Source organism: Molothrus ater, chromosome 8 (genome assembly GCF_012460135.2).
Source record: "Molothrus ater isolate BHLD 08-10-18 breed brown headed cowbird chromosome 8, BPBGC_Mater_1.1, whole genome shotgun sequence".
In the NCBI taxonomy this organism is placed as follows: Eukaryota; Metazoa; Chordata; class Aves; order Passeriformes; family Icteridae; genus Molothrus; species Molothrus ater.
The window spans coordinates 22230428-22256607 of NC_050485.2; the positions used below are offsets into that span (position 1 = coordinate 22230428).

Consider the following 26180-nt stretch of genomic DNA (forward strand, 5'->3'; position numbering starts at 1 on the left):
ACAGGGGACTATAACAATCTCCTTCAAGAAGCTGGGGTGCCCTGTGCCAGCTTTATAGGGATGTGGGGGAAACCATGCTTGTAAAACAGGGCTGATGCAGCAGAGGGTGAGAGCAGGATGGGCCTGTATCTTCCAAGTTGGAGCAGGGGTTGGGTCGAAATCTGCAATGAGGGACATCACCAGGCTGTGACGGGGCTGAGGTTGGGGGGCTGCAGGACCCAGGTGCTGTGGTAGGAGCTCATGGATGGGCAGGTGAGGGGAGGGTGGCCCTGATGAGTCCATGGTGTGGCACCCAGAGCTGAGGCATCAGTAAATACCCTCGTTTCTGACATGCCCGAGCTCTGGCAGGCTCAGTGGGATGCCCTGGATGGGAAGGGAGCAATGCCCTGCAGGAGCAGATCCTGCCATCTGTGATGGATCCTCCATATGCCTGGCTGGATCCTGCACGTGCACCCGAGAGCTGCTGGAGGGCCCCAAGGCAACACTTCAGGCTTGAGGTCCGAGCTGGAAAGCCCAAGGGTACCTGTGAAGCTCCCAAACCTCCTTCCCCCACATCAGCTCCAGTGCTGTGGGAAACCCACTAGTTGTTGCTTTTTTTTTCCTCTCTTTTTTTTGTTGGGATGAATCTGTGCCCGCTGCTGCTCTGCCCAGTGCCAGTGCTGTGCCAGAGGGTCCCACATGACACTAGCACCCAGCATGGGCCAGACCAGGAAGAAAACCTGAAGCAGGACTGCCCTCCTCCCTGGGCCACCTTCACCTAAGGTCACGGAGTGCAGTGATGCCCGCCTGTGCCAAGGAAAGTTAAGCAGTTACCGGGAGGTGGCCACGGGCAAGCCGTGAGTGCTGGGGAGGCAGGGAGGCCCCCATGCAAAGGTCATGCAGGTACAGCTCACCCAGAGTCCCTGCTGGTCCCGTCCAAAAGCCTGGGGACACATGCAAGGACACAGGGCAGGGGCCAAGGACCGTGCTGGGGGCTCCAGCTACTTCGGGGCAGGAGGTGGGGGTCACAGCAGAGGGCTGTCACAGGGGCAAGGTGGGCAGCGGAGCAGGTTCTCGGCAAGGGTGCTGTGGCGGGGGCGCCGCCGGAGGGGCCAGCAGTGGCTCTGGCAGTGTGGGGTGAGTGCTGCTTCTCTTAGACAAGGAGGGAGCATCCCCAGGCAGAGGGCTGGTGGGCGGCCGGCTCTCCCATGCGGGACAGGGCAGGGGCCGGGGTCTCTGGGGGAGATGCAGGGTGTCAGGATGGGCTGGGGCCAGGAGCGGGGCTGCCCCTCGGGTGGAGGAGGGCTGCCAAGGTGCAGCGGGGAGGGGTGGGCAGAGGGCTCCCCCTGGGCAGAAGAGGGGCCCGGCGTGGCCGGACAGACCCTGGCGGGCCGGGGCGGAAGGGGCGGCTCTGTCCGGCCCTCCCGCACCTCCCGGAGCCACCCGCGCCGCGGGCTCGGTGCGGAGCCGTGCCCCGCTGGGGAGCTCCGCCTGCCGGGACGGGACCCTCGGGCCACCTGCCCCGCGTCCACCGGGTGCGTCCGCGGCACAACCGGGAGCGACCTCCGGCCCCTCCCGCCCCTGCCTCCGGCTGCGGTTCCCGGAGCTCCGGCGGCGGGGCGGGGGATGGAGCCACGCGGCGTGGGAAAGCTCCGCGGGGAGCGGGGATGGAGCCCAGCGGGCGCCCAGCCTTTGGGGAAAAATGCTGTCTGGGGACCCCTGAGGCTGTTCCCCGCTTGGGGGGACCGGGACGCGTCTGAAAAATGCCGGGTTTGCCGCAGTGCCCCATTTCGCAAGGTTTTTAGATGCAAAACCTGCTTCTGTGGCTACAGCTGGTTTGTGTTGAAACTCTGAACGGCTCCACGCATCCCATCCCGAAAGGATGCAGATGGTGTGGGGCGGAGCGGGCGGGACGGCTGCCCTCGGGATCACCCCGGGCCACCCAGCTCCTGGGCTGGGGCAGGAGGAAACCAGCACGGGCAGGGGAGCTTAGCGGAGAGGGAGGAGAGGGACTCTTCCCCATGCCTGCGTCAGGACAGGTCGGTGGTGACCCTGACCCCGGTATAGGGAGGCGGCCCGAAGCGGCCGAGTGCCAAGAGCCGTAAGGGGCAGGGTGGGGCGATCCCGGCATCGCCGCCTCCCCCGGCAAACAGCTTGTCAGCAATCACCGCTGAAACTTAAACCACAGACCTGGGCGCTGGCACGCTGCGGCCGGACCCTGCCGCAGCGGTGGGTGCAGAGAGGTGTCAGAGGACTGGGTGAGTGCTCTGAATCCACTCCACCCCCACAGCCCCCCGGTCCCTCGTGGGCACCTCCTGCTTGGCTTCCCACCCCACTGCTGACAGGGGTGGGGATGGGTGCACCCATCCTTCCTCGGTGCTCTCCCGCAGCTCTGTGCTTCCGGGCAGGAGCGGGCAGGTGCCTGATATTTTTTCTCTCTGCATTTCCTGGTCGGAGGCAGGGCAGGCTGGCTGGTCCCGAGCTCCGATGACACCGACAGCTCCTCTCGGTGCCCAGGTGTCCACAGGAGCTGCTGCGATGGAGCTGGGGAACATCTGGAAGCCCACGTACGGCCCTGGCCCCGAGGCGCCGGGGAGCAGCACGCCGGGGCTGGTGGCGATGGCACACGGCTTCTTGCGGCTGGTGCAGCCCAACGCCTTGCCCACAGGTGGGTGCATGGCAGAGGGGGCTGGCAGGGGTGCAATGGCTGGGGTCATCAGGAATGGGATCCCAAGGATTGCCAGCTGTGTCCTGCTGATGTCCCATACAACTGTGGGGCCATTAGCTGGGCCCCAGGACAGGTGTTAGAGGTAGTGCCACCTTGCAGAGTCCTGCCCCATCCTCCCTCCAGGTAACTTAATCATAGGCTCCCAAAAATGTGCAGAGCAAACCCCACTCTGCTTGCAGGCTGTTTGCCTGTCTTGCAGCCCTCTGTGTTTGCTGGCCACCAAGAGCAGAGTATCCTGGTGCCAGGGGCAGCACCTGTGTGCTCTCCCTGTGCACTGCCCTGCTTACCAGCACTTGCTGTTCTCCTGTCGCTGTCACAGCTCTGTCCCGATGCAGCTGCAGGTTTGCACAGGTGATACCAGGACCCTGCAGCTGCTCCATATTCATGGGGGAAGTGCTGCCCACCTGGAGGGAAATGCCACTCTGGGTACTGCCATTGTGCATCCTTCACTGGCTTCGACCCCTGCTCACAGTGAACGTGCTGGCAAAGGTGTGGCTGGCAGCACAGGTCCTGCTTTGTGGACCTGTGTCACACAGACACCAGGGTACAATCAATTTCCCCATGTGCTATCAAGGCTTGTAATGAGGGCATGTGGTACAGGGAGAGAGAGCCCTGGGAATGAAAGAGGCAGTGTGGCAGTTGGCCTTTGCCCCCAGTACTCACTCCTCACTGGCAGCGCCCTTGGGTTTCTCTGCAGGAGGGCAGCCCCAGGGCAATGTCCCTTATGCCCACAGTGGTGAGGAGCTCCCTTGTTCTGTGAATCCCTGAGAGCCTGGGAGCTGGCAGAACTTTTCCTGGGTGCAAAAATGCTGCATGATGTGATGGCTGGGGAGGGGAGCTGCAAGGGAGAAAAATGCCATACTCAGAGCTGGTCTGAGCTGCAGGTGATGCCTTGGGCTGGGAGGGTTGAGCAGGGTCTGGGGCCCTCTCGGAGAGCTCCATAGGGCCCAGCACCTATTCACAGCCCTCTGTGCTTCTTGTCTCCCAGAGCTGATTAATTTTGAGCAGTCCCAGAGTGGGTTCAGCCAAGATAACATCAATAAGGTGAGCAGGCAGGTGGGGTGGGGAGCTGGCAGCCCCAGAGCATCGTGGACTGGGGGATGCTGGTGGGTGCTGCTCTGAGGCTGAGCCCTGGATGCTGGGTGGCAGCAAGGGGACATGTTCTGCTCCCTGGGGGACCCATTTTGTCTGTTTGGGTCTGGACAGGGTGTGCAGAGCTGAGGGACCTTTGGGGACACCAATGTTACGCTGCTTCTCATTCTTCCTATCCCAGCTGCTGCTCTATGAACTGGGTTTCCTGGTCTGCGTGGCCATTGGAGTCCTCCTCATCATCCTGGTGCCGCTGGTGGGATGCTGCTTCTGCTGCTGCCGCTGCTGCGGGAACTGCGGGGGCCGCATGTACCAGAAGCAGCGCCGGCGGATGCGCTGCCGGCGCCGGGCGCTCTGGGCCTCCGTCCTGCTGCTCTCCGCTTTCCTCCTGTGAGTGCGCGGGCCGGGAGGCTCCGGATGGAACCCAGGGGTGGCTGGAAATGCCGGCGCTTGGCGGCCGTGCCAGGAAACTGCCATTGTTCACGAGTAGATCGCGGCACGGCGGGACAAAGGAGAGGAAGCAGCGGCGGTGGGGAGCTGGCCCCGGGGGGCTGCGCACTGCAGACCGTGCAGCCCTTTCCCGACAGCTTCCCCACGGCTACCGGGCTCTGCCGTGCCTCAGTTCCCTGCGTCCCTCCTCTCTGGTCCCTCGGGGCAGGGCACGGGCTGGGATGCACTGGAAGCAGGAGTCACTGGTGTGCTCCAGACCCTGCAGGCTGGGGTTTGTTTGGGTGGATTTGGAGGGTGCTGGGGGGAGCATTGGGACTGACCTTGCCACCCGTCCCTTGCAGGGCTGGTGGTGTCTGTGCCCTCATCAGCAACACCCGCTTCTCCCAGGCTGTGAAGAGCACCTTCCCCAATGTGAACAACACTCTGGACAACATCCACACCTACCTGGCCTCCATCCCCCAGGCACGCATGGCCCCCTGCCATGTCTTGGGGGCGAGGGGCCGGGCGGGAGGAGCAGCCCAAATAGCCCCCTGGGGAAGGGCAGCAGAGAAAACTCCCCACCCTCACTGACACCACACCTCTGTCCCTACAGCAAGTTGATTTTGTCATCGACAAGAGCGATGTCCCACTGAACTATGCCAACCACAGCCTGCAGGGTGAGGGTGTGCGACGGGAGGGGCTGGAGCATCCCCAGGGCCCTGTGGGAGCTGCCCCAGGGCTGGGGGTTCTTGGGCAGTGCGAGTGTTGTGTGGGTTTACCTTTCTGCCCTGTGGGTGGTTGCTGACCCTGCAGGCCTCTGGGCTTGTTCTTATGGGGATGTCTAAAGGGTCTGGGCCTGGAGGCTCTCCCAAGCTCCAACTCTGCTCCAGTTTCTGCTTTCCCCTATTCAGGCTCCTCTCTGGGAAGGGTGATGTGGGTGGTGGGAGAGTGAGGATATTCCCATTGCCCCCCACCTTGGGGGTGGGTGAGGGAGGGCTGCTGATGGTGTCAGTGTTTTCACCAGCTTTCCTGCAAGCCCCAGGACCTTGCAGGGATCCTGTTTTTGACACCACCTCTCCCATCTCTGCAGACATTGGGCCCAAACTGGGCAATATGATCACCTCCCACATCAGGAGCAGCACGGATGGGGCTCTGGGATCTCTCCAGAGCCTCTTGCAAGGTACTGGCCCTATCCCTGGGAGACTGGCAACTCAGGGGGATTAAGAGATAGGGTGGGTGCATGTTTGGGTAAGAATCCCATGGAGGTGGATCCCTTTGGCCTCCCAGCTACACCCTGGGACAAGTGCCATGACTTTGGAGGTGCCCCTATGTTGCATTTTTTCATGAGTTCCCAAGGTTCAGCTGGATGAGAAGGAGTCCCTGCCACAGTGGCAGGATGAGGCCCTGAGCTCCCTGCTCTCTCCCCAGGGATGGAGACACTGAACGGCACCTTTGCCAACATTGCCATCAGCCGCTCAGACCTCGAGGAGCTGCAGAGCAACTACAGCCAGGGGCTGGTCAGCCTGAGGGACAGGATCAATGGCACCCTGCAGAAATGTGGCCTCCCCTGCAGCCAAGTGTCCCTGGAGGGGCTCACCTTCACTGCCAACTTCAGCACGGTGAGGAGGGGCAGGGTGTGGATGAGGGGCCCCCTGCCCCAGCCCCCACAGCTTCCTCACTCCAGGCTCTTGCCCACAGATCCCAGGTGTGGTGCAGCAGCTGGAAGCACTGCGTGAGGTCTCCGAGTCAAACATAAAGTCTGATTTAGAGGAGGTATGGGGTGTCTCCTTTGCCCAGGCACAAAGCTGGGTGCTCCTGCAGCTGCTGAGGCTGTGCTGACAGGCTGTGGGTTGGGAAGAGCTCTGTCAGGAGTTCAGTGTGTCACACGGAGGGAAGGGCTGGCCAGAGGTCTGCTCGCTGTCCCAACCATCCCTGCACACTGGTAGGGTGGACTGGTGCTGTGGGGAGCCTGGCTGTTGTGTGCTACTAGTATCTGGGTTCAAGGGGATGTGTTGCTCAGCCCTGGATTGCAGGCAGGGATGTGAGTTTCATGCTGTGCTTCCCTGGATGCAGGTTAACAAAACACTGGGCATGACCCCTGACAAGGTGCAAGAGCAGTCCCAAGAAGTGGTGGCAAGTAAGCAGGGCTTTGTGTGCTGGCTTCTCCCTCTTCGAGGATTCCCTCCTCCCTTCTCAAGCCATTCTTTCCTGGAGGCCTGCAGCCCTGGCTGTCCCCAGGGGCCATCATGCCAATGTCATCCTTGGCCATGACTGCCCCTTTCCTATCCTTCCTGAGTCCCCTCTGCCCTGCAGGACCTGGGCAGCAGCTCAGAATGTCAGTGTGTCCCCATGCCTTGCAGAGAGCCAGAACCAGCTGCTCCTCATCAGGCAGGAGATCAGGAACTTGAAGGGAAGGTTGCCACTCTGGGATGTGGAGCAGAAAGTTGGGGCCTTTGTGAACAATGCCACATCCATGCTGGAGAAGTACAGGGAGCCGATTGTGGCCTGGGACGGGCTCAGGTGGGCGAGGGGCTGGACTCCATTGTCTGGGGGGTTTTAAGGCTCTTCCCATTGCTGGAGGTGGGGCCTTGCTGGGTGGTGGGGTTGGGGGTGCAGGGTACTCAGAGCTGTGCCTTGCAGACACACATGCCCCTTCCCTACTGTGGTGTCTGGGACCCTTTTTCCTCCCCACGAAGGCAGCCAGTGGGCTGCAGGGTGCTGCTCAGGGTCCAAGGTTCTGCTGCCTGACTCCTGCCCTTTGTCTTGCCCCAGGTTGATCGTGTGTGCCCTCCTGTGCTGCACAGTGCTGCTGGTGGTCCTCTGCAACGTTTTTGGGCTGCTGCTGGGGCCCCTGGGGCTGAAGGAAGGTGTGCTGCCCACACAGCGCAGCAGCGTCTCCAATGCTGGCGGGAACTTCTTCATGGCGTGAGGCTCAGCTGGCTGCCAAGGACACGTGTGGGAGCGGTGGGATGGGTGGGCAGGGGTGCCCTGGGAACACTCGAGCTCCTAAATCATCACTTTACTGCAGCTTAATGGCCTGCCCCGGGGTGACTCCCCGTGCAGGTGGTAAATTGGTCAATCGTGGTGCTGGTGAGGCATTTGAGGGGAGCCTGTTTGCCCTGTAATGGCAGCGAGGGCTGGCAGTGTGAGCGTGGGTCCTGCAGCTCTGCGGGGCAGCGCTGGCTTGCAAAGCTGTGGGAAGCCATTCTGGAGTCCAAGCTCCAGGGCAGAGCCTGGTCATGCTCTGAGGTCTGAAGGCAGAACAGAGACAAGCTTGTGGGAAGGGTGGTGTTCCCACAACTGTGGGGTGTGCAGCCCCTGGGCTCTGCGAGCTGGGGGCAATGCCAGCATCAGTGCTGGGCTGCTGGTGGTGATGGCATTTCTGTCCCGGCAGAGGGGTTGGCTTCAGTTTCATCTTCTACTGGCTGCTCATGCTGCTGGTGATGATCATCTTCGTGCTGGGGGGGAACATTTACATGCTCTTCTGTGAGTCCTGGCGCAACCAGGAGCTCTTCCAGGTAAGCTTGTTGTGGGGAAACTGCCTGGAGACACTGCTTCCTAATGAGGGCTACTGGTAGAGCAGAGGCAGCACTAGCCATTTAAGATGCTCTTCCAACGTGTCCTGTCCTGCACTATGTCTAGTTTCTCCATCTCTTTCCTTGCTTTTAGCTCCTGGACACCCCTGGCAAGATCCCTAACTTCAATCTCTCAGAGCTGCTGGGCCTGAAGGGTGACATGACAAATTTCTCAGAGATATACAGGTGGGTCCCAGCCCTGACATTGTGTCCTTGGTGGGGGTAGAGCTGCTCAATGCCCTCAATAATCTCCAGGAGCAGGGCAGCTTGCCCTACCTTCCTAGGCTGTGGGTAGGCACTGATCACAGGGAAGGAGCAAGGTGCAACCTACCTGCACAGGTGAGGACATGCTCTTGAGAGAAGGTGGCCCTCACCTGCCCTGTTTTACACCCCATGCCCCCATCCTGCAGGCAGTGCCAGCAAGATGCTTCCCTGTGGCAAACTCTGCACTTGGACCAGAGCGTGTCCCTGGATGAGCTCCTGAATATCAGCCAGGTGAGTGTGGGGGTGCCAGGGTCTGGAGGGCAGGAATCCAGAGCAAGGGCTGAGGGGACAGTGAGGGGCGAGCACATGTCCCATCATGGCCCCCTTTGCTCTGGCAGTATGCAGGAGACATCTCCACAGCTTTTGAGAAGATGGACATCACCTTAAGCCCCATCTCCCTGCTCAACCAGAGCCAGACAGACCTGCTGCTGAGGGCCAGTCGGGCTGCACAGCCTCCCAACTTCACCCTCACCCTGGAGCAGGTGTGCTGGGTGTAGCCTGGTCTTGGGATCAGGGTGGGGGTTTGGATGTGGGTTGAGGAGGTCTATTGCACTCTCCTTTTTGCTGCTGTGAGAGTCCTCTGCCATCTGTGCAACCTGTTAGGGTAACAAGGCACATCCTCTGCCTAGAAGGCCCTGGCTCCACTCTGTCCCAAAAAGAAGGGGTATAGCTCCCCTTGTGAACCCCATTCCTCATTCTCATGGCTCTGTCTCTGCCTTTTCCAGCTGGATCAGAATATGACCCAAGGAAGCCTCCTGGATCTGGCTGCAGAGTTGGAGCAGCTGGTAAAAAAAGTGGTGAGAGACCATGAGACCCCAGGGCCATAGCCACCCTGTCCCCAAAGCCACTGGTTACTGGGCTCCTCTGTGCCTGCCTGGGTGCTGAGGGGAGCACAGAGCTGGGCACTGCTGACTGCAGCACTTCCAGGGCACAGACGTGAAGAAGGACCTGGAAAATAATGCTGGTGAACTGAGGGAGCTGGAAAAGGAGATGCAGGCGAGCTTCTCTGGGCCACTGGTGAGCGACGCTGGGGCACGTCCTGGGGAGGCTGGGCTGGGCTTCCCTAGAGCTCAGAGCCTGCTGGCACGGTCTGGGGTCCGCACCTCTGATCCCCCTTCTCTCTGTCCCCAGCAAAGTCTGAAGGAGAACATCCACTCAGTGCAGAGTGGGGCTGCCCAGCTGGAGGTAAGCTGCACAGGGGGAGTGCATGCCAGTCCCGGGCACCCTGCAAAGCATCCTCGAGGTCCTGCAGTGGAGGTGGTGGGGCTAACCTGCAGTCTGGGGGCTGCTGTGGCACTCTTCATGTGCTGCAGGGGCTGTTCATGGGGTAGAGGGAGGGAGGCCATGGACCCTGCCAGGCACAGACTCCCTCCACCTGAGGTACCTGGCACTACCAGCGTGTCACTGCTGGGAACACCACAGCTCTGAGAGGATCTGCCCCAGGGAGTGCTGCTAGCAGGGCTGGTGAAGTGCAGAGGCCCCGCTTAGATCACAGTGCTGAGAGCAGCTTTCACCTCAGGGACAGACAACAGCTGCGCTGGACAAAGCCAACAAAACCCAGGAGTTCCTGGAGAGGGAGATGCCAAACATCATCAAGAACGTGAGCTTGCCTTGCCCTGCTGTCAGGTCACACACCATACCCCCTCACCAAGACCTCCCTCTATACAAGGAAGCCAAACCTTGTCTGGCTGCTCATCCTGCTTGCCTTCCTGAGTGTCTCTTGCACCTCTGGGTGCCCCCTTCCCTTATGGCATCCCTGGCAAGGGACTGGGGTGGGGTGAAGCATTCAGCCCTGTTGCTGCTGGGCTGAGGTGGTCTGAGAGTCCTGATCCTGACATGGAAGGGACATGGGGCATGGAGGGGGCTGGTGGTGCAACATCTCCACTCTGTTCTTGCCCCTCCAGGAGACATTGGCCTTCCTGGAGCAGCTGTTGGATTTCTTTGAGACCTACATTTCATGGGCCAAGAGCAGGGTAAGCTGAGCCTTCCTCAGTGAGGTGCAGAGAAGGGGAGAATGAGCTGCAAGGCTTGGTGGATGCTGACATATGCTGTCCCCATCATGTCCCCAGGTGACAGAAGATGTGGCACGTTGCAAGCCCATAGCTCAGTCCTTGGATAATGTGGAGGTCATTGGCTGTGACTATATCATGGACTCTGTGGTGAGTGGGGCAGTGGTGTGTAGAGTGACACACACATGTGGGGTGGCAGTGAGGTGCTCTTGTCCTCCTCATGCACAGGATAAGGGATGCAGGGAAGGATCAGGGATGCACAGGAAGCAGTGCTCAGCTTCTGCCCAGCAAAGTGCTGTGGCTAAGAGGAAAGGCCAGGCTCTGAGGTGTGGGTGGTCATTGGGGAGCACTGGGAGCAGAAGAGATGCTCCTAGTCACTCTCTGGACCTAATAGCTCTTCCTGCACCCTATGCAGAATGCCTTCTGGTTCAGCCTGGGCTGGTGCACCTTGTTCCTGCTGCCCAGCATCATCCTGTCTGTCAGACTTGCCAAGTTTTACCGCCGCATGGATACTGCTGATGTGTACAGGTGAGGAGCAGCCCCACCCCCTGGCACCACACTGGGTCTGGGGTCCCCCTGCCACCTGCTCCTTCATGTCCTGTGGTAGCCTGTGGGGCTCATGCTAAAGCAATGTGGGCTGGGGAGAATCTGAGAGGTGACTTGGGGTCCTCAGCCTCTGAGGATGGGGATGTTCTGGAAGGAGCCTCTAAGAGCCAGTGCTCTCTGATCAGATCAGACAGCCAGGATGGAGGGACACAGCACCCTGAAGCCCATTTGCTCTCCTTTTGTGACCCATGGGACACCCTGTCCTACTGTGAGATGTTGTCCTGTCCCACAAGGCATCTTCTTGCCCCACTAACACTGTCCCCTCTTTTTTCCTCCCCTCTAGGAATGAAGACTTTGAGATGTAAGCAACTTACACTGCCAGGTCCCTTTGTGGGGTGGGGGGCAGCCCCTGTAGGTACAGGGGGGTTAGGGTCAGGGGTGTAGGTACAGAGGGAGGGGGTGGGGACCAGGGTGAGTGCAGACCAAGGAGTGTGCTGGTACCAGGGGATGGCTGTGAAGGTGGGACTTTTGTAGTGCATGCAGTTGTGGTGTCCCCTATCATCTTCCCACACTCCCAAGACTGGAGGTGCTGCTGGTCCCACTCTCCCAAGCTGGTGGGTTTGGAGAAGCTGTCTCCATACCCTATTTCCTATGGGGCTAGGTGATGGGAGTGGGATGATATTTGACCATCCCAGTGCATCCTCAGCTATCCCTTACCCCCCTCTGTGGTTAGGGGTGACATATGTGACCTTGGTTTTGCAGGCCACCAACATTCAACTCCTACAAAATCCCCAGGCCTTCCACAAGGCATTAGTTCCCATCACCCACAGATGGAGGAGGAAATGGACAGACTCCCCCCCACTTGAAAAATGTGACTATTTATTTTTGCAGGGAACCTGCCTCTTTCCAAGGCTGTAATTTTTGGTGTCAAACAATAAATGGTGTGTTTGTGTGCACTGTGGGATGTGACTCTGCTCCTCAGGTCTAGCAGTGATGGAAGTAAGCAGGGTTAGGGGCTGGAGGGTTCCCCACTGCTGGCACAAGCTGAGGCTGTGCCTGGGACCACAGGGCTCTTTCTGGTGTTCCCAAGTGTGCTCTGCCCACAGCCAGCCTATGGGTGGATACAGGATCACTGCTCAGTGTCACCAAGACTGGGTGATGTCCCCTCACTGGGCAGCCCTTTGCACCTCTGACTGGGTGCCAGGTCCCTCCCTGGGACAAGCCACACAAAGAGCCTCCTGCCTATGAAGTGCCACCCCAAGCTGTCCTCAGCACATAAGCCCTTCCCTCTGGCAACCCTAGCATGTATCATCTATGGATTTCCAGTGAATTTGGGGTGAATTCCAGGGGTGCCTGCAGCCCACACCTCCTTCTCTCTGCACCGGTGCCATGGGTACTTTCTCTGCTCACCCCTGCACACACCGTGCTCTGCACAGATAAATCAAGGGTGACGTGGTCTGGAGCCTTGGGCTGAGTTCAGGTACTGCTTTGTGCTGCCCTTTGGAGCAAGCGCAGGGCCCATCCCGAAAGCTGTGTCAGGCACAGGGGATATACGTGAGCAGCTTGACTCATTTCCTTTGTTGCAAAGTCCAAGTTTCTCTGGAGCAGAGTGAGAGGGCCAGGCCAGCTCCCCCTCCACTATGTGCATCTCTTACTGTTTTTTCCACTTGCCTTAGGATCTAATTGCTAGTTTTTCCTTTGGGCTTTATCTGAGGCTGCACCGGCCTTACCTCCTGTCCCCCCCCAGCAGAATCTGACTGCAAGAGAGAGCCCTGTGCTTGCCTGTAAGTCAGCTCAATGTTTCCTTCAGATTGCTTTGGCCCCTGCTTCCCCCAAGGATGCTCACCCTTCCTGGTTCTTGGTGTGAGATATCCAGCAACCCCTTGGAAAGCACTCAGCTCTGTTTTCTGCCCTGGACCCTCAGCCTCCAGAATTCTATTTCCTGTTTGTGTGGGGCCCATACATGGAGGCTTCTGCCCCCAGGCCTCAGGCTGTCCCTACTGTGTCATGTTCCCACTTCCTCTTCCCTTGCTGTGCCTCGGGGATGCTGTGTCTTACACAGCACTGCTGCTGGCTTCACTTTCTGCTTGCTGGCTTTGTGGGCTTTGCTTCTTCCCTGCTCTGTTTTCTGCAGAGCCAGTGCTGGAAGGCAGGGAGCTTCACCCTCATTCACTGTGTCACTGTGGCTACCTGCATCCAAACCCAGCCCTGGCAATGAAGATATCCCCCCCAAATGACTGCACAGCCTTTGCCAAGGTGTGGGGCTTGCTCTCAGCGGCTCCCCATTCAGTGCAGCTCCAGGGCAGTGTTCCAATCTCTGGAGCCAGGGCTCTAAGAGGTGCTGGGCTCCATCCATGACCTCCTCCCAAACAGCCCTGGGAGGGGGGTGAGACCAGAGTCAGGCAAGGCCACCAGCTGCCTAGAGAGGAGGCAAGGACAGTTCTATACAGAATGCCCACAGTGGATGCCACCAGCTCTCCTTTCAGGCCCCACTCCCTCTGCACATGTGTGGCAGCTGCCAGAGTGAGAGGGAATCTCACAGCGCCCCATGGCCACAGCACAAGGACCCCCCAAGGAAGGTCTCATCAAATACCACCCAGTCTCTAGGGAACCATTGCAGCACTTCCTCTTAGTCAGGCCTTTTTCCACCACAGGGACTTTCCACAGCCAAGCCTTTCTCTGGGGGAGACCCTGCCACATCTTTACAGTGGTTTCACAAACAATAATCTCTCCAACGGCAGCTCTGACACTGTGCCTGGCAGCAGGATTTTGCTGGGCCAGCCAGGTGCTCTCTGTTGCTAGTTTTCCTAAAAAATAGAGAATTTGCAGCTCTTGAGAAAAAAAATCCTCCCTTCCTCAACTCTGTTGGGCCCAGCCACAGCTGTGTATGGCCTGGATGGCTCTTCCCTGTGGCACACAGCTGCAGCCTGCCTGTGCTGACTCTGCCTCCTGTGGCTTCATAGTGGTAAGCAGCTAAGTACCACAGAGGGAATGAGCTGCCTGGGCATGCTCTCTGAGCCCAGCTCTACCAGTTGTGAGCCATGCTGGGCAGCACCAGAGAGATGAGCCTGGCCACTTTTTGCCAAAGGCAAAACAAGACTGCCCTCCTCCTAAGGGTGTGTACCCTCATAACATCCACCACCACCTCAGCAGTGCTTTAGGAACCTTTATGTTTAAAAGGAGTCTGTCTTCCACACTTAAGACCACTCTCAAGAGGATTAATGCAGGTCAATCTCCACAGCCCAACAAGGCACCAGACAGCTCCTTTACACCAGAGCCCAGAATGCAGGGGCAAAGCCACAGCGAGGGTCTCCCTCCTGGCGGAGGGGACCAGGCACGGGGCACCTGAGAGAGGCTGGAACCTGGATCTTCCTGCACAAACTGCTCTCAAGTTACATCGATTTTGCAAACAGAGGCACAATATGAGCCAGACAACCCTGACAAAGCCCCTTTGTATGCAAAGGGCAAAGGTAGAGGAGATGGGAACAGAGAGCTCGGGTGTCCTGCAGCATAATCTTAGCTTCCACAAAGGAAAGGGAAAGGCAGGGCCAGCCCCAAGCTCTCATAGCCTGCTGCAAGCTTCTCAGCTCAGCAGAGAGTTTGGGTACTGTCTGGGACAGAGAGATAAGGGAATTAGGCTGCTCTTTTCAGCTAAGTAGCTGCAATCAGTCACAGCTACAGGACTGATCCCAGAGGAGCTGTGGCGAGACGTGTGGAGTGCTGCAACTGGCAGTGTGTGTGCTGGGATCCCCAGTGCCATGGAGCTGTGCCACACTGGCCTTTAGCATCTGACTGAGCCCAAAGCAGCAGCACTCAGTGACCCAGCTGCAGGAAACATGCCGTTTCTCACAGGCAGAGCTTGGAGGTACCACCCAGCTCACTGAGCAGAGAATGGGGAGGAAAGACTGTGTACTGCCTACCACTCCACCACCAGTACCAGAGGATCAGGGAAGTAGAAGTGGAGCTAGAAAGGAGCCAAACAAACCGAAAACAAAGTGCTTTGGGCAGGGAGCAGTTCTGTAGTTTTGTAGTGCAGCCAGTGTTTTCATCTGCCAATGCACCTGGCATTTGCTCCTCCACTGGCACATACACAATTGCACTTGCTAGGAATAACCAGAAAGTCTGCCCTTCCTCAGAGATCCCCCAATCTCAGCCACCCAACAGGCTCTTCGAGATGCTGCAGGGATGCTTCAAAAAGGAACAGGCTTCTGTACTGCCAACACAGGTAGGATTTCCCTTCCTTGTGCACCCAGGGCTTAGGATGAGGATGACATTGTCCGTCCCCCCTTCACACAGTGTCATCCTGTAGCAGTGCTGAGGGTGAGGAAGTCCTTGCCACAGATGGCTGAAGAATATCATCAGCCGCTGCTTTTGAGGGGATTTTGTGCTCTCGGGGTGGGGTGGGAGGGGGGAAGGTGCTGCTCTGCAGGGCATCTGAGTACATCTCGTCCTGGACACTGGGACGCTGCACAACCCTTTGCAGCAGTGGCTTAAGCAAGCCCACAGTCAGCTGGTTTCCCTCGGTGGAGAAGGGCACTGGGTCCTCCTGGGAATGAGGGAGGTGCTGCAGGACCGTGGTGAGGATGTCTGAGGTGGTGAGCTCAGCAGGGCACAGCGGCCACAGCCTGTCCAGGTAAGGGTCCAGCTCCCGGTGCTGGGCAAACTCAGCCAGCAGTGTGATGAATATCTCCTTGTTAAGCAAGGGGCTGAGTTTGGAGAACTTCTCTGCCACCTCCACCACCCGCTGCCACTGCTTCAGATGGATGAGAAGGTGCAGAGCTTGCAGAACAGCCTTAGGTCTCTTGCTGCAGAGCAGCAGTTCCAGCTCCATCTCCTCATCTGCCTCGCCGTGTTTGTTCTTTCGGGCCAGCACTCCCAGTGCTCTCTTGTACAGCGGCACCCGGCCCTCTGGGCCCTCCTTGCTGCCGTATGACCAAGAGCTGCTAACGTACTGCTGGGTCAGCTCCACAAAGCTGGGCAGCCACTGGGGTTTGAACCTCAGGAAGGAGGCACAAATAAGCTCAAAGAGTGGGACCATCCCATTCTGACCCACCTCCTCCAGCTGCGGCTGACACAGGACCTTCTTCCATACTTCTGGGGTGGCCCTGGCTACCAAGAGGCCATCCCCATTCTGCTGCAGCTGCAGGCAGCTCCTTGTGGCCTTCCAGGCAGCCTTGGGGAAGGAGGCAAAAACAGAGTTCAGGTAGGCCAAGTTGTCTTTGTCCATGTCAGACTGCAGAATGCGGCTGACCTCCTGCTCCACCAGCTCCTTGCAGTAGCTTTCCACCTCACTCTCTGGGGCACACACCACACAAGTCTTGAGGAGCTCCAGGCTCATGTAGCTCTGCAGCTCCAGGCTCACTGTGCTCAACAGCTTGGCGTAAGAGTCTTGTAGGCTTCGGGCTGGCTTCTGCTTCTGGTGGAGGCTGTGCTGCAGGATGGCAGCGAGGACCACAGGAGCCTGGAACGTACCACCTTTCTTCAACTTCTCCACCGTCAGCTTGGAGCTGCTGAGGCTCCTCCTCTGATAATATCTGCAGGCCTCCTCAAACACCATCTCCACCAGGCATGGCTCAGGCCTGCTGTTGTCCTCAGGTTTGGAAAAGCTAAAGCTGTAGATGCCACTCTGACTGAGGAGCTGGATACTGTCCTCCTCTCCCTGGGACTCCAGGAAATGCACTTCTTTCATGCTCAGGACTTCCTTTTCTACAAGCCTTCCACTGTTCTGGTCGACAAGGTACAGTACTCCAGCCAGCACACAGGCCAAGATGCTGCCAAAAGTCTTCAGCTGGACAGGACTCCCTTGGGCCAGAGGGCCACCCTCCAGGTCAAAGATATGCCTCTGTGTCCCATCTGGCTCCACGATACTCACAGAACCCTTTGTGCTCACCAGCAGCAGACCCCCACTGTTGGACACAGTGGAGGTGTGAATGTCCAGAGGGGCAAAACCTGAGAGAAGACCCACAGAACCCAGCAGGAGCTTCTTGAAGTCTGACTCACTGCTGGAGCGCAGCACCTTGCTGTGGATGAAGCCTGCAGAGGGGGCTGTGATGGTGAACTCTGCCTTCTCTGGATGCCAGATGAGGAGGAATTTGGAAGTGGTGGCAAAGCCGGCAGCAGCAGGCACTAGGAAGACATGCTGGGGAGAGGCCAGGACCTGGTACTCGGGGCTGTTGTGCAGGACTATCCTCGCAGTGCCCAGCCGCACGCCTTGCTCCCCCAGCTCCAGAGCACGGGCACAGACACAGAACCTGAAGGCGCACTTGCTCACGTCCGAGTGAGCGCCCAGCGGCGGCCTCTCCTCACACCACACCAGGCTGGCTCCCTGGCTGCACACGGACACCACTCGTGCCCGGGCACCCTGGCACAGCTCCAGCGTCTGCAGCAGCTGCCAGCCCACGGCCACCACAAAGTGCCACACCTCGGTCCGGCCGTGCTCCCACACCACGGCCAGCACCCACGAGTCCAGTACCACAGGACTCTGCAGGAAGAGCAGTCCCACAGGGGCTGGCTGGGGCGGCTGCCAGCTCCTCTCCAGGTCGGCTCCAGCGATGCTGTGGCGCTGGAAGGCCACCACCCGCGGCAGGGCGGGCGGGCCGGCTCTTCTGCAGGAGCAGGACATGCTGCCCGTCGGGGCTGGACTGGACGTGGCTGGGCTCTTCTCCGCGGCACAGCAACTCCCGCAGCCAGTGGCCTCGGCTGAAGTCACTCAAGTCGGAGACCTGCCGCAGCTTCATCCTGTCAGCGACAGCGTGCAGCAGGGCGAGCTGGGGCCCGGAGCCACAGCCAGCACTCAGTTCCCTCCCGGAGCCCCGCCACACCCTGCTCCCGGCACCCTGCTCCCTCGGCTCTCTAGGAGGCCCCCACGGACACCTCGGGCACCTTCCCCCCACGGCGAGCTGGTTCCGCGGCAGCGACTGCCAGGGACCGGCCGCGCCCGGAGCTCTCCGCACACCCAGCGCCGCCCGGGAGAACTCCGCGCTGCCCCGGGCACACGCCGGGTCCCCCTCCCGCCGGGACCCACCTGCCGCGGCGGCAACTGACGGGCCGGGCCCGGGCCCGGGCCAGTGGCAGCTCCGCTCGGCGCTGCGCAGTCACGGGGCCGCGGGTTTCCGGGCGGAGCCGCTCCGCGCCGCCACGGGCCGGCCCGCTCCTACTTCCGCCGCCGGTGCGGAGCGGGCTGCGGGGCCGCGTACCGAGGGCGACCGGCGGGTCCCCGCGGACAGCGGGGCCATTTGTTACCGGCGTGCGTGTGTACGTGCGTGTGTCGGTGCCCGCGGGGCGAGCCGAGCTCCAGCCGGCCCGGGGAGGAGCCTCCCCCGCCCGCCCCGCCTGCGGGAGCCGCGGCCGCGCGGGGAACCGGCGGGCGCACGCGCGGCGCCTGCGCGGTGTGCGGGGAGCGGCTGCCCGCAGGTGAGTGCGGGAGCGGCGGGGGGGACACGGGACCCCGCCCGCGGGGCCGGGCGCCCCCCGCTGCCACTCCGGCACCGGGGGCTCCGCCGCACCGGGGGCTCCGCGGGGCGGGTGCGCTCCCCGCCGCGAGGGGCCTCGCCGGGTACCGGCACCTCATTCCAGGGCCGCTCCCTGCCCACCCCGGTTAGCTGCGGGAGCGGCCGCACGCAGCCCGTGCAGCGGGAGGCGCTTCTCATGGCCCGCCGGTAACGGCGCGGTGCCCCGGTGCGTGCCCCGGGTGCCGGCCCCGAGGAGGCCTTGGGGCCTGCCGCAGTCCAGCCCTTCGGCGTTCGTGGGCCGCACCGTCCCCGGCTGCCTGCCGGTGGTTGGGGCTCGAGATAACTCCTAGGGAAAGAACGAGCATTCGCTGATCATTCGGTTGTGTGGTTTACCTTACCCTTCTCCGAACACTTGTGCGGGCAAAGCAAAGGGGAATAGCAATAGGGGCAAAGCAGTGGGAGCTTGCAGTGTTTATTGTGCTGAAGGCAGAAGCACTTGCTGCACGAGCAAGCTGCGGCCTGGGTCAAACCCTGTTGCGTATGTCACTGTAGCAAAGTTTGTTCATCAGCAGAGACTGTAATCCGAATGTATGGTGAGAGCCAATTAGGGGGAGCGGGTGGGTGGAATATGCAAAGCAATGAGATAATTTGAGTCATTGCGATACGTGGTGGCTGTAGTTCACCAGCTGTTTGAGCTCTAGTAGGAAATGTGACAAAAATGTAGAAGAGGAATTTCAAGGGGAGGAAAGGACAACAGTTTGGCTTTCCAGTGATAATAGGCTGATCCACTGTGTCATTTATGGCACTTTTGCTGTGTGCAAAGAGATACTGTGGGCAGGGTACATACAGTGTAAAAAAGTTAAACAGTTATTAACTAGCATGCACAAAAGGAACAGTGAGGCTTTAATGGGCTGCTGGGCTAAGCATTCATCTGCTCCCTCCCCCAGCTAACACACCAGGCAGCCATGCAGACATCCCTTAGGAGGGGAAGGGTCAGCCTCTGCTGCTCAGAGTTGCTGAGTTGCTGTGTTCTGGCTCCCTTTTTTTTTTTTTTTTTTTTGAACTTACACCTTTTCATGTTTGCATTTTAACTCCTGAGTACTTGAGTACTTGTGCTGCTGATGGTCTGTATCTCAAAAATGCTATGCACTCTGCAGCTCTACCTTTCTTATCTTGGCATGACTGTACTGTGCAGCTTCTTAGAACATAGCAGCTACCTCAGAAGTCAGAGCCGAGGTCATGCAGCTGCACTGTATTCAGCATGGGCCTTGGATCCACACCACCAGCTGAAGCCATGGGAAAAGGGCAGGGGAAGGTTACAGGGAGAGTGTTTTTCTTCAGAAGGAAGGCATTTGAAAAAATCTGCAGGTGACATGAGCTTTTAGGTGGGAGTGTAAAGGCAGTGCAGAATATTTCATGATAAACTATGTGGGATGGATTCTAAAGAGCTTGAAAAGTGAAAACCCAAAGTCATTTTCTGACATGAGAGAGCTGGTCATGGTAGCCAGGAACACAGAGAGAAAGTGTGGTGAAATGAAAAAAATTACCTTGTATGAAAATGGTGTGAACAGATGCTGGTGGAAGCATGCAGCACTTGTCTGGATGGACTTGACAGGAAGAAGTGTAGCTAGTTGGTGGTGTGAAGTTGATGCATTGGGTGTTATTTTAACTGGACATATAGAAATTAATGCAGTTATGCACGAAGTGTTAATTGTAGCTCAAATGTTACTCTTTTATATCATTGCTAAAGAGGTGCAATGGGAGAGGTAGCATGTGGTTGTATTAGCATTGGGAAGCTAATTTTCTAATTTTTTGAGAGGTAGAAAATAGGTCAGAAATGGTGTAACTAGATTGTACTATGTAGAAGCACATAGACTGCTCTGAGTGGGATGGAAGGAATTTCTAGTACTATATATATATATACTGTAGCTGTGCTGGGGTTGTTGCTTTGTACTGCAGAAAAAATAGGATCTCTATGGGTTTTTTGTCATCAGCACACCTTCAGAATATGTTTCTCATTGTGTACTGCCTGAAGGCACCTGGAAATTCTGCAGCATGGCTCCAAAGCTGGTATGCTGTGTTACTGTTTCCCTTGTTGGTGGGTTGAGCACCTTACAGTTGTAGAGGAAAGCACAGTTTGAGCAGTTTTTATTCCAATGGCCAATATACAAATGAAATTATAAACAATGGATCAAATATAAAAGCAGTGTGGATGTACTTGCACAATCTGTAACTGCCAATGCAAGAGTTTGTGGAGAATAAGCTGCAAAAGGACTTATGGCAGAAATTTGGCCATGGTGGTTTCTAAAGCATTGAAAAAAGCCCTATGTGTTCTTGACCTGTTTGTTTTCAATAGTGGTCTGCTGGGCTGCTGATGGGGAGGTCCTGAGGTTTTTAACAGAGGAGCTGGGTCCAGGCACTCCCTGTGCACTGGGATTCATAAATTCTTGTGCTGGATACAGGTTGTGTGTTGCTTCCAGCGATGGATGGGCTCTGACTGTGTTGTAACTGCCTGTTGTTCAGGTCCAGTATTCACTCTGCACATTCATCACATGGATGAAGTGCAAGTTTTTCCTGGTACTTCACTGAAGTATGAGTGCTTAGCTTGTAGCACATTGCTTTAGAAGCTGTGAGTTAACTTTTACACAGCGGTTTATCCCCTCCTCTTGCATGATGGAGGCAGTTTTTGAGCAGCTTTCCTTTAATCCTGAGTGATGTACCTGCAGAACACCTTGAAAGGCAAAGTATGCACACTGAGTCCCAGGTGTGCATACACTCAGGGAGGGAGGAGGCAATTGCTGCCTTTGAAATGTTTGAACAGGTGAGTCCAATCTCAGTAGCTCTGGCAAGTCAAGGGACCCTGGATTTGAAAAGCAGAAGTATCTTAGTTCTTATTCAGAGTCTTTATAAAATTGATTGAGGTTCAGGGCTTTGACATTAACAAACTAATCACATCATTTGCACAGCCTTTTCCGGGTAGTGAATAAATGGTTTGCCAAGTAAGTCTTATGTGAAAATACAATTTTGCATCATCTGTATTCTTTTTGTCTAGCCAAGAAGTGTTGCAGTATATTTTGTGAGGGGTCCACACTGGAAAAAATACACTTATTCATGTTTGGTTGTATGTGGGGGTTGTGTATGTGCATTTATAATCATGAAAACTTTCAGGTTTGTTAGCCAAGGCAATTGAATACAAAATGCTGTGCTTGATGGGCTGCATGCAAGATTACACAAGTTACAAGTTTTGGATCCTGATGTCATTATGGTGTAGATGTGCATTAGTGTTATCCTCTTGACAGTATTTTTGCTGTTAAAAGACAGTCTGTGGAATACTAATAAGTCTGTACAGGAGCTGAGTGACAGTGTGAAGCATTGTGTAGCAGTTCTCAGTGTGCACAAGTCTGAGTAAATCTCAGACTCAAAATACCAGGTTCATTTTCCCTGTGGCTACTCTAACAAAAAGCTAACAGAGCTGTGTTCATCGGAATGTCGTATGTTTGGTTGGAATCTCTGTTACGAGTCCTGGAGTGAAACAGAAAGGAGGTGCATGGTTGGATGTGCTCATCTCTTCTTGACTGGATCAGCTGATCCTGGGGTTGATGAGAGATAAAGCAAGAGTCTGCCTGGACTTGTGTCTTTTATCTTCCTGCCTTTGAGCTGCCAAGACTCGTGCTCTGTCAAGTTGTCTTTTAGTTCCCGACGAAGCATCTTGGATCTTCTGCTGTGCAGCAAAGTGTTTGTTGTTCTAAAAATCCCCATGCGCGTGCTTCTCGTGGCCCTGAGGGGCAGTTCTCCTGTGCAGTCAGTGAATACAGCAGGATTCACTTAGCAGCATGTGTTAATGGGAATGACCTATTGACAGAATAAATTATCCATTTGAACCTAAAATGTGGAAAATGCGCTGATGTCTTTTAAATGTGGTGTTTAAAGGAAAATTGTTAATTATCATCAGTGTTGTTGTTTTCATAAGCTGTCAGGGCATCATGATAATTTGACACCTCTGCAACTTATTTATAAATGTTTTGTGCATTTAACTGTTGTTTTCTGCAGCTGAGTAGAAGGTCTCCATTAGCAAAATGCAGTTTTCTGTTTGTCTTTATGACATCTAGAAAATGTAATTGCATAAAGTGAAAAGAAAAAACCATTTGTATGACCTGATCATCATAGGTCACAAAACAAACACAACCTAATAAAGCATTGGCATGAGAAGCATGGTTTACGTTTCTCTCCTTGCTCCTCCATATGCTCATTTGTAGAATAGCAAATTATAAACAAGAACATTATTTAATCCTTGCCTCTGGCAGTTGTCTTTGTATGTGCTCTCTGCAGCTTTGATTGAGAGAATGTGAATCCTAAGACCCATTTTGACAGAGACTAGAATTTTCACATGATCATGTGATCCTTCTGGTCCTCACCCTTTGTATCTTGATGTATTTCAATTTTTCTGTCTTTCTGGAAATGGAGGAGAAGGGTTAAAATACAGCTCTGGAAATCCAGGGACTAAGCAGAGCTTATTGATCCCCTCCCATTCACGTACACATTTGATGTGAGAATGCTGACCTAGAAGCACTGAGAGTTAGTTTATTAGTTTTGACATTGGGATTCGTTAGCTGTAATTCAATTAGAAGCACACTGATGGATGTGTTTGTATGCTGGGGCTGGCAGCTGTTTCAGGTTCAGAAACTTACAGTTCTAGTAGGAAAATTGTTTTGTGCAGTCTTACCCAAGATTTGTATTCCTAGGCTAAAAGTGACATCACTCTTGATTTGGTTTTTAATAGATTTCTCAGTGTTTCCAGTTGTGTTTCTAATTAGAATAATGTCTTATTTCCCTCGACAGTTTAAAAATAATGCAAAGTCTTTAAAAGTGAACCTATCAAGATGATTGAATAATGTTTTCTTTTTTGTTTGTTAGTTGGAAGCTTCTTCCATCTTAGTTTGATACATGGACCTACTAGGCTACAGGAATAATTTTGGTTTTGACAGAAGGTTATGGTGCAATTGTTGCTAAGCTTTCTTCAGGGTGTCTTAGGGCTCTTTCCATCTCACCCCAGCCCATAACCAGCCAGCTGGTTCCCTTCCTAGTGGGAAGACAACACCTCTCTCCTTATGTAAATGTTAGCTTTTCAGGTGTGAGATCTGCTGCTCTCTGTCCTTTCCCATCCTGGCAAAGCTCCTTCCCTTTGCACCTGGGGCAGGGTCTTTTGCAGCAGAATTGTTTTTCCAGGCCTGAAAATGTTTTTCTGCCCCTTAGAACCAATATTTATGGCTAAAGGGATGGATGTTTGAATAACTGTCTCTGGAAGCCTGAGAGTCCTAGTTGAGAACAGAGTTGTAAGTCAGCTAAAAATTGCCTGCAGTAGAAAGAATGTAGGGGACATTTGGAACAGGAATTCAGTAGTTGGTAGAATTTGGTCTTTGAGGGAAAGGCAGATCTAAGTCTGTGGCAGGGGGTTCAGGCAGTCTGGGATTGAGGCTACATCCAAAGCTCCCTCCATGACTGCCAGCTCAGAAAGCTCTGGGGTCCTGATTGGAACAGTGAACTTCCCTCTGTGTCCATGATTTATCATGGCTGGGTGCAACTACCACAGGAGCCTGCCTATGCTTTCCTGGAGTGTGACTTAAGTCAAGCCTCTGTGTGTGGGATGCTGTTGCCATATGTGTAATTACCTTTGGGTGTATGGGAGAAAGTCTGGGAGCTCAGGGACGTGAGAAGGGATGGCATTCCCTTTCTGCTGAGTACTTGTGACATTCTGCAGTGATGGAGGAGGTTAGAACAGTGCTAAAGCTGTGATGCTTGCCAGGAAAATCTGTGACTGCAGATAAATGTGTATTTGCGAGGTCAGAGTAGTGCTGCACTTGGTAGCATCACACATGAGGTTGAGAATATGTGGCAAGTTGTGTGTTCTGACTCAGCCCCTGGAGTGGGTTGTCTCTCACAGCAGGCTCTGGACCACATTACTTTGTGTAATGGCTCATTTTGTAATAAGGATACTCCTTTTTTTTAATAGTATAATCAGTAAAACAGCAATTAATGATAGTAAAACTCTGTGGTTTTAGAAAACCCTTTGCTCTCAAATGGATAATTAAATTAATTTGGTTAAAAAAAAAATCCCTGTAAAGCTTGTCCTCTCTCTTGCATCCTCCTCCCAAAACTGAACCACATAGAATGCTTTTGGGGTTGGGCTTCCTCTCTGGCTTAACTTGCAGAGGAGCTGGCCCAGATAAGGATGCTAAGGTGCAGGGGGAGATGTGAACAAGGGTGGCAGGAGTGCTTTATGGAGGCTTTCCTTGTGTTGGATGCCATTTCAGAGTACAAAAAGCAGAATTTGAAGTGCTTTGTTAGGCAGCAAATTAAACAGAAAAGAGAAGACTTTCTAATAGTTTCAGGAGCTTCATGTCACCAGATGCTTTTGAGGCTTGACCAGCATCAAAAAAGACTGGGTACCTATTTGTTATCAAGTATCACAATTCCTCCAGTGAGATTAAAAAATACATACTCTTCTAAATATAAACTGTGTTGGTCTGGATAATGAATCAGTTTCTAATAGAGAAGAATTAAAATTTATCCAGAAGGAGCTTATTCTGTTTCTGCCTGTGTGTGGAATTCTGCATGTCTTTGAAATGGGATGTAGAGCTAGATGGGTTCTTTGATCTGAGGTATAGTTATAAATGCCCCTACTTAGAGCTTGTGAGACACTGTTAGTATTTCCGTGCAGTGAAAAAAATCTTTGATGGTTGAGGCAGGCCAGATATGCCTTGAAGAAAAGTTCAAGTTTTCTAAGCTTTTTTGTCTGTTCTTCCCTTCAGGGTATACAGCATGGCCCAAACAGAGAAGAAAGGTGGGCTGCTCCGGAAATCTTCAGCCTCCAAGAAGCCTTTGAAAGAGAAAGTGGTGTTGATGTATGATGAAATTTTCACGGTAAGCAGTTGAGCCTCACTTTTTTCTAAAGGGTTGTGTTAAATTTTCTTGGTTTAGTTTATGCTGAGGGTTTTTTTCCAGTGGATTTCTTTCCTCAAGGTAAGGCCTGCACAGTGTAGGCACGTGCTCCAGGCTCTCCTGTTGTCCTGCAGAACTCTGTATTCTGCTCTTTTCCAAAATGTCTCTGTGTCCTGTTGCTTACCAGAACCTACCATCTCTGGAAAGTCGTGGCTTTCCCAGTGTTTCTCAAATAACAATTCAGAAAATAAACAGAGGCATCCCAATTGAGAGCTGCTTCTCTTGGTCCTTCTTTCTTCTGGTAATCTCTGTAGCCAGAATTCTGCACTTTGAGACCTCTTGGTCATCTGGCAGGTGATGCTGACTCTGAGCTACATATGATAAAGACTTTCTTTAAATTCTGCCTGAATGATTTCTTTGCCCTCATGCCTGTTTGTTTTCCTTACAGACAGAGGACCCCAGTACATGCAACCCTAGGTTTTGGGAGGAGCTATTTCTCATGAAGGTAACAGACTGTGAACATCCTGTTGCTGTTCTGCCTACAAAGTGGCAGACAGACAGTGTAAGGACTTCTATTTCTAAGGTGTTGGTGATGGTATAATGTGCCTGAACTGCTTCTTAACATGACAGGTCAACCTGGAGTATCTAGAAGGCAAGCTGGAGGCTCTGGATGGGGAAGAATTAATGAAGATAAAAGACAACATCAACTGCTTGTTTCAGCACTGCATCCAGGCCCTGGGTGAGGAGCACCCAATCAGAGTGGTGAATGCATTACAGGTACCACGCTGGGGGACAGGGAATGCGCTCTTTCTGCTTCTGATGAGGCCATGTGTTTGTTGCTGGTATCGAACACCTTGTGCTTGTTTCTTTGTTACTGAGAAGTGATGTCTACAGGGTAGTTGCTAATTGTTGTCTGTGGAGGTTCCAAACATTCATAGTGTCCACTCTTGGCACAGCAATAGATTGTTTCAGAATTCATGAGGATCTGGTGATGGAGGATGAAGTGGATGGCAGTGAAGAATCAAAGGAGCTTGTTCACATTGCAGGCTGTTGGTTTGGGGTCTCAAAAGTACTTAGGCTGTGTAGTTGTGTTTTACTTTCACCTCTTCTCCCTTATTTCAGCTGCCTTTTTCAATTTCCATTTGGGTCAAAAAAGAAATAAAGCTATGGA

General features: G+C 54.9%; 3 protein-coding genes across 3 annotated transcripts in view; 2 read left to right on the forward strand and 1 right to left on the reverse strand.

Moving 5' to 3' along the window:
• The first annotated feature begins 2216 nt into the window (after positions 1-2216).
• On the forward strand, positions 2217-11580 carry LOC118688092 (prominin-1-A-like). Its single transcript, XM_036385442.2, has 25 exons — positions 2217-2237; positions 2437-2647; positions 3696-3751; positions 3981-4186; positions 4588-4708; positions 4839-4902; positions 5316-5405; positions 5654-5844; positions 5924-5998; positions 6299-6362; positions 6586-6745; positions 6998-7150; positions 7620-7743; positions 7895-7986; positions 8211-8295; positions 8403-8546; positions 8790-8861; positions 8992-9081; positions 9196-9249; positions 9584-9664; positions 9969-10037; positions 10134-10223; positions 10489-10601; positions 10963-10980; positions 11382-11580. Exons 2-25 carry the CDS (start codon positions 2467-2469, stop codon positions 11431-11433), a joined length of 2445 nt encoding a protein of 814 aa, XP_036241335.1. The 5' UTR covers positions 2217-2237; positions 2437-2466; the 3' UTR covers positions 11434-11580.
• Positions 11482-17956, reverse strand: HPS6 (HPS6 biogenesis of lysosomal organelles complex 2 subunit 3). The gene is given in 3 exon segments (XM_036385441.2): positions 11482-17215; positions 17217-17357; positions 17644-17956. Coding segments are annotated over 2 exon segments (2448 nt in total). The 5' UTR covers position 17357; positions 17644-17956; the 3' UTR covers positions 11482-14907.
• Positions 17833-26180, forward strand: part of ARMH3 (armadillo like helical domain containing 3) — a 123485-nt gene continuing 115137 nt past the window's right edge. The window contains exons 1-4 of the mRNA XM_036385444.2: positions 17833-18032; positions 24880-24991; positions 25458-25514; positions 25640-25786. Of these exons, the coding sequence (XP_036241337.1) occupies positions 24890-24991; positions 25458-25514; positions 25640-25786 (306 nt within the window). The 5' untranslated portion in view covers positions 17833-18032; positions 24880-24889. The remainder of the gene's footprint in view (positions 18033-24879; positions 24992-25457; positions 25515-25639; positions 25787-26180) is intronic.

What these genes read in the sequence shown, in the direction of transcription:
- LOC118688092 (XM_036385442.2), top strand. Translation starts at nt 2,467, where the DNA reads ATGACACCGACAGCTCCTCTCGGTGCCCAGGTGTCCACAGGAGCTGCT. An exon ending in GTGGCCTGGGACGGGCTCAG is followed by an intron (nt 6,746 to 6,997) that starts GTGGGCGAGGGG and finishes GTCTTGCCCCAG; the next exon opens with GTTGATCGTGTGTGCCCTCC. An exon ending in TGCCAAACATCATCAAGAAC is followed by an intron (nt 9,665 to 9,968) that starts GTGAGCTTGCCT and finishes TTGCCCCTCCAG; the next exon opens with GAGACATTGGCCTTCCTGGA.